This window comes from Engraulis encrasicolus, chromosome 8, assembly GCF_034702125.1.
Source record: "Engraulis encrasicolus isolate BLACKSEA-1 chromosome 8, IST_EnEncr_1.0, whole genome shotgun sequence".
Taxonomy (NCBI): domain Eukaryota; kingdom Metazoa; phylum Chordata; class Actinopteri; order Clupeiformes; family Engraulidae; genus Engraulis; species Engraulis encrasicolus.
The window spans coordinates 28,941,871-28,954,115 of record NC_085864.1 but is presented as its reverse complement, the minus strand read 5'-3'; the positions used below and the strand labels follow the sequence as shown (position 1 = coordinate 28,954,115).

The 12,245-nt window shown below is 44.7% G+C and overlaps 1 protein-coding gene across 2 annotated transcripts in view; it reads right to left on the bottom strand.

The window, feature by feature from the left end:
- The window catches only part of ryr1b (ryanodine receptor 1b (skeletal)), a 112,856-nt gene extending 110,370 nt beyond the window's left edge, over window positions 1-2,486 (bottom strand). For both annotated transcript variants that reach the window (XM_063205390.1, XM_063205391.1), the window contains exon 1: window positions 2,185-2,486. In XM_063205390.1, the coding sequence (XP_063061460.1) occupies window positions 2,185-2,232 (48 nt within the window). In that variant the 5' untranslated portion in view covers window positions 2,233-2,486. The remainder of the gene's footprint in view (window positions 1-2,184) is intronic.
- Window positions 2,487-12,245: the final 9,759 nt, after the last annotated feature.

Below are 12,245 nucleotides of genomic sequence, written 5' to 3'. Positions count from 1 at the left end.
TAGATTGCATACAGTACAACCTGCCAGGAGACACAGAGGGTGAGTGATGATGACATCATTCATACGTAGGTTATCGTCACTTGGCATGGACCTTGCCAACACACACGCACGCACACACAGTATATACACACACACACACATGTGTGAGCGCGCATGCACATGCACGCACACACGCACACTCAAACACGCACGCACACGCACACGCACACGCACACGCACACACACACAGACACACAGACACCCCCCCCCTCCCAAACACACACACACACAGTCTGGGAGCACATTCAAGATGTCCACTTGCTCTGATATCCTGCTGCCATTCCATTATCCTAGGTAGCCAATAACATATGTCTCTGCTTCCCCAAAACACTCATCAAAGCAGCCATGTTTTTTTCATGCTTTTTTGAAGTTTGGCTCAGTGGGCTTCCTGTAGCCTCTCATCCCACTGCTTTCATGCCTACTATACTTACAGCCACCAGTAATCCACTCCCTATTTAAAGTCCTCACAAAAAGGGATGTTTACAACCCCACTGTGGCAACAAAGACAGGTGCTCTGATATTCTCCCCTGGTCATAAACTCCTATTTAAAACACGACGGAATTGTCAGTCGTGACAGTTAAACAGCATGCTTTCTTAAACAATTCGGTTTACCACTTGGTAACTGTTGAGTGAGGTATAGCACAGTGCATATGCATAACCTGCATCCCAGACACAACATGTACCGTAAAACCTCTTGTCCTTACAGTACCCCGCTCATCACCTACCAAGGCATATCATTGTAGCTGTTTGAAAGTCAGATAATGTTCAGTGTAGTGCCTTGCGAAACTTCCAATGTATTATATCAAAGTATGCATTTGTTTATCTTTGCTGGCCTTTCTAGTTTTCCTGGAACAAGCCACTCCATAACTAACATTCAATTTCATGGCTTATTTAGTTCATATATCAGCATTAATGAGAAGTTCCTGACAAAAAAAGTTTGTATACTGTGCTGCTGCTCTGTTTTTTTTTTCTTCTTTTCTCTGTCTGACTGTCACAAATCCCCTGAAACATCCACCATGAATTGTCACGTTCTCCAAATTCTTAATAAGTCTCTTTTCTCATTACTACCTCCTAATATACCGGGGTACGTGGCTTTTCTTAGCGTTTGTGCTGGCATCTTGTGAGGAGTAGTACTAAGACTACACAGCAGAAGAAGGAGACAGCTGTCCCCGCTCTTAGGGCCTTCTCTTGCTCTCGCACTGACAGGCCAGGCCCTCCTCTCTCCTTTCCTCGGGTATTAATAGATAACGATGCTAACAGATGCACTGGCTGCTGCCTGTCTTGTCCTGGTTCTCCGACCCCTCCCAGCCCCCCCAAGTCACCCAACCCCAGACCCCAAGTCCCCAACTCCCCCCCCACACACACACACACAAGAGCCACCAGAGAAAAGCAGAGCATTTAGGAAGCCCACCAAAGCCCTAAAACCCTCCTCAAGTCCTGCTAATCATATTTTGTGAAGCAGCGAAACAAATGCCATGCCATTTGAGAGGTGCCATTATTATAGGGTTCTCAATTTTTTTAAACTAGGAACACACATCAATATGAAACTGGTTCAAACCCCAGCCAGGCACACACAAGGGTCACCAGAAAGAGGTAGCAAAGGCCTCCAAATACCCCGCTTGAAGTGACTCTAATCATATTTGTGAACCGATGAAGCAAATGTCATGGCATACAAATCGTGCCATTACAGGGTACCCAATGCTTAAAACCAGGAACAACACATCGATATCAAACTGGTCTAATTTTCTTGTGGAAACAGGGACACGGGCGCTTCAAGGATAGCAGCACAGCAGAGGAAGAGATATATTCTGCCCTGCCTTTTACTAATATAGGGTACGTGCAATAACCTGCCACATACATACATACAATGGCTCCAGCCAGAAGTACCACAACCATATACCAGCCTAATGGTGTATGATCCAGCAGAGAGAGAGAGAGAGAGAGAGAGAGAGAGAGAGAGAGAGAGAGAGAGAGAGAGAGAGAGACAGGCAGACAGAGAGAGACAGACTGGGGACGAGAGACATGGAGACAGACAGAGGGAGAGAGAGAGAGGGAGAGAGAGAGAGGGAGAGACACAGATGTTTGACCAAACTTAAAGTGAACAACAAAAAGCAAACAAAAAATATATAAAAATCCCAAACTTACCGTCCTCACGAAGAGGATCTCCTCCTCGCCCCCCTCTCCATCTGCCATCCTTCTCCGAGGGTTACTTGCTGCTCCTCAGGAGAGAAACAAAGGTGGGGGAAAAAAATCCTTCCGTTTTTTTATTCGTTCGCTTACTCGATTGTATTTGTCCACTCTTGATTCTCTCCTCTGTGTTTTCTCTCTCTTCTTTTCTCTTCTCTTCTCTCTCTCTCCTCTTTCTCTCTCTTTCTCTCACTGTCTGTGTGTGGGTGTGCTGGAGGACCGCATGAGTCCGGTGGCTCTCACCGTGCGGAGTGAGAGAGTGATAGGCAAGAGAAGGATGCCACCGCACCGTACCGCACGCACGCACACACACGCACGCACACACGGCTCCCCCCTTCTCTCTCTCTCTCTCTCTCTCTCTCTCTCTCTCTCTCTCTCTCTCTCTCTCTACCGCTCTACCGCTCTCTCTCTCTCTCTCTCTACCTCTCTCTCTCTCTCTCTCTCTCTCTCTCTCTCTCTCTCTCTCTCTCTCCCAAACACACACTACACTTACACTTACACACACTAAACTTACACACACACACAAACACACACTACACACACACACACACACCCTTCCCATGCCAAATTGAGGGAGGGGCGGGGCAAATAGAGTGGCTTGTTTCGTGCGTGTACGTCTCAGCTGAACCACCACACACCTATATTTGAAAGTGGGCCACCCCTTCTCTTCGGATCACTCCTCCCCTCCGTCTCAGAGGCTATTAAAGGAAAGAGAGAGAGCGTGTGTGTGTGTGTGTGTGTGTGAAAGAGAGAAAGAGAGACGCACACAGGCAGAGAGAGAGAGGCAGAAGGAACAGGCAAGGGGAGCCCTCATGGTTCTGGCTGTAGAGGTGGATGCTAGGTACACACACAGACAAATGCTTAGCTGGGTAGGTAGAATGGCACACCGTTATGTCCTCTGACGACTGCCATTAAGGCAACAGGGCATGAGGATGCAAGAATCCATCCTGACGTATTGGACGAAGCACATACCGTAGACAAGGACAGATACAGCCCAGTTCTATGTGCTACCATGTGCTTCTACAGTATGTGCTTAAGACTACAGGGTGTATGGATGAAAGTATCCATCCACATGTATTGCACCAGGTTGCATAATGAAGAAGCAGAAGGACTCTTATAGTCGGGGAGGAACGGTAGCCTACCATGCACCCCCCCCACAACAAAACGCCATATGATTTTTTTTTGATCGTCAAGATGTCCTAAATAAGAATTTGAGTGGTAACAGTCATATAACTCACTCCCACTATACTTTTTCACATCATATTGTACATGACCCCAGAATGCTCAATGCATTCTAGTAGTGCACTGCCAAGTCCTATAGAGCCATGATTCAGTTGGTTATCATAGCTTATGATATACCATATGAAAGCTTGGAGTCTGCAGTATACATATATTAAACTGTATTTGGTGTAGCTTTTTGCATAGCAACGGTTGCTAGGCAAAGCATCTTCCTTAGCAACCAACATCAGTGACACAGTTCCTCTGTGATTACATTGCGCTATGATGTCTGGATCTAGACCACTTTTCCAAGGTTCAACATGACTTGTTTGAACCTCCAAGATGTCCTTAATAAGAATTTGAGTGGTAACAGTAATATAACTCATTCCTACTATACTCTTGTACATCATATTGTATATGACCCCAGTACGCTCTATACGTTTTAGTTCTATGTAGTAGTAAACTGCCAAGGCCTCTACAGCCATTTTGCAGTTGGTTATCATAGTTTGTTATATACAATATGAAACATTGGAGTATGTAGTTTATGAACATTGTCATATTTTGGTGTACTTATAACATTTGGGAAAATATACTTGGTTTAGTGGTATGATGTCTGAGAGCTCTGGGTTTTTTCCCCTTGATTCTTTAAATGACCAATTCTTACATAAAGACCTTAAAAGGAAATATATTAACAATTTGGAAAAGTCCAAACCCTAATGTGATGTAAGCACTAACTACTTGAACTATTGACAATGTTGCAATCTGTACGGCCTGTGTCACTGTCACAGTCGATGCAAGTTGGTGCGCATGACCACAAGACCCCAATAGAAGGAAACCGGTTGAATCATAAATAAAGTTTATTGAACATTTGGGGAAAGGTATAGTCCAAGGCGGAAAGTTCATTTACTGCTACTGTCACTGTCTGTGCTTGACCAATCACTTTCAATTTCACTCTCACTGCTACCACCACAGTGCACTTTACAGTGATACAGCTGGTGATGATGCTCTCAATGGTTCCTCTGTAGAAGGTGGTCATTATGGCTGGTGGGGCACTGGCATGCCTCAGTTTGCGCAGGAAGTAGAGGCGTTACTGGGCTTTCTTGGCCAGTGATGCAGTGTTGGTGGTTCAGGAGAGGTCCTCGCTGATGTGTACTTCAAGGAATTTTGTGCTGCTCACCCTCTCCATAGCAGCACCATCGATGGTCAGTGGCAGGAGTTGGTGGTGACCTTTCTGGAAGTTGACAACAATCTCCTTTGTCTTGCTGACATTCAGTAGGAGGTTGTTGTCACTGCACCACTTGGCTAGGAGGTCCTGTCCTGTAGTGTTTCTCATCAATGTTGGTGATGAGACCCGTCAGGGTTGTGTCATCTGCAAACTTCACCAGGTGGTTGGTGCTGTGGGATATTTTGCAGTCGTGTGTGAGCAGGGTGAAGAGTAAAGGGCTTAGCACACACCCTAGTGGAGCTCCTGTGCTCAGCGTGATGGTGTCCGAAGTGTTGTTGCCAACATGCACTGCTTGTGGTCTCTGGCACAGGACGTTTAGCAGCCAGTTGCAGAGGGAGGTGCTGAGGCCCATATTGTCCAGTTCGCATATCAGCTGTTGGGGTATGATGGTATTGAATGCTGAGCTGAAGTCAATCGTTGAAGCAGGATGGAGATGACTTCTTTGGTACCGATATGATGGTGACGGCTTTGAAGCAGGAGGGGACAATGGCTTGTTGTAGTGAGGTGTTGAAGATGTCAGTGGAGACATGCTTTAGTTCCTCAGCACAGTCTTTCAGCATCTGTCCAGGGATGTTGTCTGGGGCTGTTGCTTTGTGTGTGTTGATCCTGAGAGCCCTCTTCATGCTATCAACAGGTAGACACAGGTATTCTGTGGGTGGGTCTTGTTGTGTTCCTCGAAGTGTGTGAAAAAGCGTTTGAGGTCGTTCAGCAGGGATGTGTTGTTTTTGCAGCTCCGAGGTGATGGCTTGTAGTCAGTGATAGCTTGGATGTCCTTCCATTGTGTGTATTCTTGCTTTGCCTTTCTAATGCCTTGTGACAAGTTGGCCATAGCTGTTTTCATGCCCGCTTCATCCCCAGCTCTGAAGGCTTTGTCTCTTGCCCTCAGCAGCCTGTGGACGTCCCCTGTCAGCCATGGCTTCTGGTTGGCTCGAGTGATTATTGTTTTTGTGTCTGTGACGTCGTCTATGCATTTGGTGATGTAGGATGTGACTGTATCTTTATACTCCTCAATGTCTATTTGGTTGTTGTTGGTGGCAACTTGTTTAAAAATATCACAGTCAGTTATTTCAAAGCAGTTTTGGAGGGCGGATAAATCCCATTCCTAATTATGATGCGCTAATTCATTCTCAAAACCCTTTAAATAATTTAAAAACTACAATATTTTAATATATCATAATTGGCTAACATTGTGTAAGGGAGTCATTTAAAGAATAGACAAAAATCAGAGCTTTCAGACATCATATCATGAACCAAGTATATCTTCCCAAATGTCATAGATAGGCCTACACTATACATATGTAATATTCATAAACTACACACTCCAAGCTTTCATATGGTACATAACAAGCTATGATAACCAACTGCAAAATGGCTGTAGAGGCCTTGGCAGTTTACTACTACATAGAACTAAAACATGTAGAGCATACTGGAGTCATATACAATATGATGTACAAGAGTATAGTAGGAATGAGTTATATTACTGTTACCACTCAAATTCTTATTAAGGACATCTTGGAGGTTTAAACAAGTCATGTTGAACCTTGGAAAAGTGGTCTAGATCCAGACATCATAGCGCAATGTAATCAGAGAGGAACTGTGTCACTGATGCTGGTTGTTAAGGAAGATGCTTTGCCTAGCAACCGTTGCTATGCAAAAAGCTACACTAAATACAGTTTTATATATGTATACTGCAGACTCCAAGCTTTCATATGGTATATCATAAGCTATGATAACCAACTGAATCATGGCTCTAGAGGACTTGGCAGTGTACTACTAGAATGCATTGAGCATTCTGGGGTCATATGCAATATGATGTGAAAAAGCATAGTGGGAGTGAGTTATATTACTGTTACCACTCAAATTCTTATTCAGGACATCTTGACGATCAAAAAAAATCATATGGCGTTTTGTTGTGGGGGGGGTGCATGGTAGGCTACCGTTCCTCCCCGTCTATTACAGATGTGATGGCAACTCCAGTGAGTTGATATTACATAGTTGAAACAATGTAATACCATACCACTAGTGTTGTAATTACACCTGTAAGAGTCATTCTACTTCTGCTTCATACAACTCTGTGTATTAGACAAAGCACAAAGACAAGGATATAATAGCCCAGATCTCTGTGCTACCATTGAGGCTACAGGCGTGAAAGTATCCATCCACACATACTGTATTGCACAGAGCTGTATGTAGAGGTAGAAGGACTCCATAAATGTGATGTCAACACCAGTGACATGATATTAGTTGAAAGCATGTAATACCATACTGCTAGTGTTGTAATTACATCTGTAAGAGTCATTCTACTTGTGCTTCATACAACTCTATGTATTGGACAAAGCACAAAGACAAGATCACATACTCTGTGCTACCATTAAGGCTACAGTCGTGAAAAAGTATCCATCCACACATATTGCTGAGAACTGTATAATGTGGAAGTAGAAGGACTCCTACATATGTGATGACAACAGCAGTGGTATGATTTTACATGGTCAAAAGACACTATGTAATACCATACTACTAGTGTTGTAAGTCCTTCTGCCTCATACAACTGTGTATTGGACAAAGCACACAGGCAAGGACATGCACAGCCCAGTTCTCTGTGCTACCATTAAGGTTACACTACAGGGTGTACGGATGCAAGTATCCATCCTCACGTATTGGACAAAACAACACAGACAAGGACATGCACACCGCAGCAGCGCAGCCCAGTCCCAAGTGGTGCTGAGGAGGTATCCAGCGCTACAGAGACTGTAGGAGGGATGGGAGTCTCCATCTTCACTTACTGGACCAAACAGACAGTACAGACACCGACATCATTACCAAAGTCACTCTCTTTTCTGTCCGTTTATGCCTCTCTCTCTCTCTCTCTCTCTCTCTCTCTCTCTCTCTCTCTCTCTCTCTCTCTCTGCCATTCTCTATCCCTCAGTTTTTCTGTCTCTCTTTCAGTCTCCCACGGTTTCTTTCTTTCTCTCTCAATGCTTCTCTCTCCCTCAGTTTCTCTGTCTCTCTTTCAGTCTCCCACTCTTTACTTTTCTCTCCCTCAGTCTCTCTCTCTCTCTCTCTCTCTCTCTCTCTCTCTCTCTCTCTCTCTCTCTCTCTCTCTCTCTCTCTCTCTCTCTCTCTCTCTCTCTCTCTCTCTCTCTCTCTCTCTCTCTCCCTCCCTCCCTCATTGTGGCACACCAAAGTCCCCTGTGGAAGTGAAAAGGTCCCCATTAATCAGGGGAGCTCAATTCCTGCCACATACAGTAAACTGTTCCACTCTTTTGCAAAGACGGACTCCTTTTGCAATCTCCACACTGATGTGCATGTTTTTGAAATTATTAATGGGTTTGATTGTCTTGATCAGTTTTATTTTTTTGCTAGACTACAATCTCTTACATACATTCACCAACTAAACCAAAGGATAAGTTACAGTGCACAGTAGGTCACACTGTAGCTAAATGATGCAACATGGAGAGGAAAATACAGTGTAACTGAAAACACACACTTGCTGCTGGAGGTTAAGTGATGAGGTGTATTACAATATGAAAGGCATTGTTTCTATATAATACATCATTATTAGAAACATTTCTATTAACATTGAATCATGGTTAATCTACCTTACATACTATACTGTACATTTCATTTTGTTGGCAAATGGTTCATAAGAACAGTTTGTTTACGTTACTTCTGTGTCACTTACTTCATGGTCAACATTCTCTGAATACATAGCCAGAATTAGAATATTGGATATTGTCTGGAGATGATCATTCTGTTCCTATCGCCTACCTGCCTTCCAGTATTCACATCATAGCATCATATTCAGCCACTGACAGCAACAGCCACTCAACGGAAGAGAAACAGGACAGAATGAGACAGGAGGGAGAGTGAGAGAGAGAGAGAGAGAGAGAGAGAGAGAGAGAGAGAGAGAGCGAGAGAGAGAGGGAGAGAGAGAGAGAAAGAGAGAGAGGAAGAGAGGGAGAGAGTCAGAGTCACAATCAGAGTCAGCGTCTGCAGGAAAGACACACCCCTCAAAATCAGACAGACACCCCCAGCACGACTGTCTGCCAGACACCCTGGCACACACAAACACACACAACACAACACTCTGCCACACTCGTCGTCTTACCTGCACAATCTCCATTTAAGTGTCATCCTTGCCTCTGCCTCCTCTCCCTCTCTTGCTGCACAGCAGACCCATCAGACGGGAGGCTCTCTGGGATTCTGGAGGATTTTCTCCTCAGTGGCTCCAGCTCCAGCACCAACTTCACCGGGCATGCTCAGACACTTCTTGATGATGGCCAAAATCACAGATGCATCCTGGGAGGTGAAGTCCAACCTGATGCGTCTTTAAAAAAAAAAAAAAAAACTACAGGTGTAGGTATTTATTTTGTCCACTAGATGGTAGTGTCTACAGGTTATGGAGAAAAAACATATTGAAAGCCTTTTTATATTATTAAGGAACTTCATTGTCAAAGCCTTTGCTCAATATGTCAATTCCAGAGACTATTTACTCATCATTATTAGACACATTTGACACATCATTTGATGGGAAGAGGGAGATGGCAGTGATTCATCAACCATTCTAGGTTGTGAATCTTTTTACACGAGAAAGCGTGTTCACAAAACTGTGATGTAAAACGGTGGTGTTTGTTCTATTGCTTCTTTATCAAAATAAGCTGCTTTGTCAAAATGAGCTATCAGTAGATTGTCAATAATATACACCTGATACCAAACCCTGACCCAGAAGTAGTCTGTAGATCAGCCCGACAAGAAAGAGTTAACCTCCTAAGGAGTGGAATTTCATTTCTACTGGAAACTGTTAAAGCCTTAAACTGTTAACTGTTAAAAGCCTGAAACTTAACTTAAACGGTTGAAAAACCCTCTGCCCAGAGAGGTGTGAGTGTGGAGGAGAGGAGGAGGCGGAAGGCTGTGGTGTTCAAAGACTCCAAACCACATCAGGCACCACCCTGACTCTGCATACATGTGTAATCTCAACTGGTTTACGAGGTCACACCTTCAGCGAGACCTTAGGGGTGCATTCCTATATGCACACTTGTGTCCTCCACTTGTGCTTGTGGCCTCACGTTTTGCAGATGCCCCGCCTTCGTGGAGAAAACAATTAAGTTTCCCCGCTGTCAGCCTAGCCACAACAATTTTTTTGGGGGACTATTCTTCATTCAACATCCAGTTTGCAAATGATATAATTACTTTACAATTGAGCTTTTGAGAGATATTGAAATATAATGCTGTTGTCAGTGATGTCATCACAACGCATTACTTCCTGGTACGAGGCCACAAGCTCAAGTGGAGGACGCAAGGTTGCTTATTGGAACGCACCCTAGGGAGTGCTGGAGCATGCGCCGCTGACGCACACCTCAAGGGCCCAACAATTAGCTGTCGTGAGCACTTTCTGACAGCAATGGCCTCTTTCCTGCTCAGCTATTGCAATGTGGGAGAGCTAACCAACCACCAAAAATGTGTTCAAGTTCTGTTATCTGAAAACTGTGTTGATGTGCTTGTGTATGGTCTGCAACATTGTGTTTTGACCAGAGCTCACTGGCAGAAAAGACACTTAGTCTCAGTGGACTTTCCTGGCTTAACAAAAATAATGAAACAAAAAAGTAAAGTTAACAAAAATGTTTAAATAGTTGTAAGTAGAGGGAGCATGCGTTTTCCCAATTAAAGAGGAAACAAGAAAATGTTAAAGCACGAGGACTTAATGTGAAGAGCTGTTTCGATCCAACTACAGCAACGAGGAGTTCCTTGCTGCGAGATTACCTTTTCCTGTCTTGAGCAACTGGACCAAGAGGACGATTGCATAAGGTGATCGTAAGTTTACAAAGAGCAAGCAGTGGAAAAAAGAGGACATGAGCAAAAGAAGATCAGCGGCACAAAGACAGAAGGACGTCAATTCTCTTGCATTTCACACCCAGATGGACACACATTGCAAGCCAACACACAGTACTTGATTTCTTGACATGGAGCCTTGTTGCATTTCCTGTGAATGCATTATCAGATGACACACTTACAGAAGCCTGTTGCCTATTGGATGCTCAGAACAACCGCACGCATACCTAACAATTTAGTCAAGAAAGCTTAGGTAACCGAGACTTCTTCATGAACAGACATCTTTACATTGAAGGTTGTTTGAGGGTCAGCGACATTTTTTGGGGGCACAGATATCAGGTGATACAACCACAGCTTTTTCCATAAATGACTTAGAAATTGGTAATTAATGTACTGCAATGAATGTGTCTTAGCTCATCCACTACACACAAAAATCATTGAATCCATACAATAGTGGCATTAGCTGTGATTGCACCACCCTGACGTGTGCTACTAAAACTCCATTGGCCCTTGTGCTTTTCACTCGATGCACTTTGAGTACACCTCACTTAACGGAAGCCACCACCTTCCCACCCCTTCTGCCTGGTATGAGTACCTTTGTCAAATTAGGTTTTGTCAGAGAGAGTAGAGAGAGAGAGGTTCCATTGGCCCATTGTTTCCTGGTTCTATTATGGCCCCCCTTAGGCAGACCAAGGCAGACCTAAGGACTGTTCTATTCATTGTAGGAGCATTATGACACGGCCCTTTAGGCAGACCGGAACCTGGTCGCGTTAGGTGCCCATAGAAACCTATTATGTTGGCATATCTCTATACTTAAAGAATCTCTGGTTTTGTTGCTCAATTTGACGACTCCTCACTCAGCAGTATTGTGGTGAAAACCCCCAAACTGTGTCCGCTCACTTGCTGGTGTACCTAACCCTTTGCTCATTCGGAAAAGGCAACAGTTGACACATTCACTGGTTGTGAGTCTGTGTGAGTGAGAGTGTGTGGATAACTGAAAAACAGCCCTCCTCCGTGGCCGCCAGGCCTGCTGACTGACTGACTGAGTCGTCCCACCTGTGTGCGAACAAAACTTCACCCTCACAAAACGCCCACAGGTTCCCACCACTGTCTCCCCCACCCCACCATTACACACACACACACACACACACACACCAGCCCACATCACAGAGACATTAGTCTACCCTATCGACGGACCATCCTCCACAGCCCCCGCGCCGCGGGGGAAACAAGGCTGCCTTTCAGGCGGAGGACCCCAGCTGCACGCTCAGGGATTCAGCCCCGCACACACACTGCGCCCACTGTACACACTCGCTAACGGCCATCCGCACAGAGGGAGAGCTCCGCTCCTGAAAGAGAGGAGAGGAGAGAGGAGCAGAAAAAAGAGAGGGAAAAAAGGTGGAATGAAAAGGGAAGTGAGGCCCTTTTTGGAGATGCGATGTGAGAAATGAGGGGAGAGGTGGCATGCAACACAATGAAAATAGACAAGGTGACAAAAAAAGAGATGACGTTTAGGGAGAGTTATGCCAATTCACCTTCGGCACAAGGGAGGGACAAAGTTTGTCAGCAGCAGCACACCATAGTTTCTATTTGAATAGGCAACAGTGTGCCACAATTGTGGTCTCTCTCATATATCATGCCAGTCCTGTCCCTCTTTCTCTCTTTCTCTCTCTCTCTCTCTCTCTCTCTCTCTCTCTCTCTCTCTCTCTCTCTCTCTGTCACTCACGCACACACTCTCACATGCATC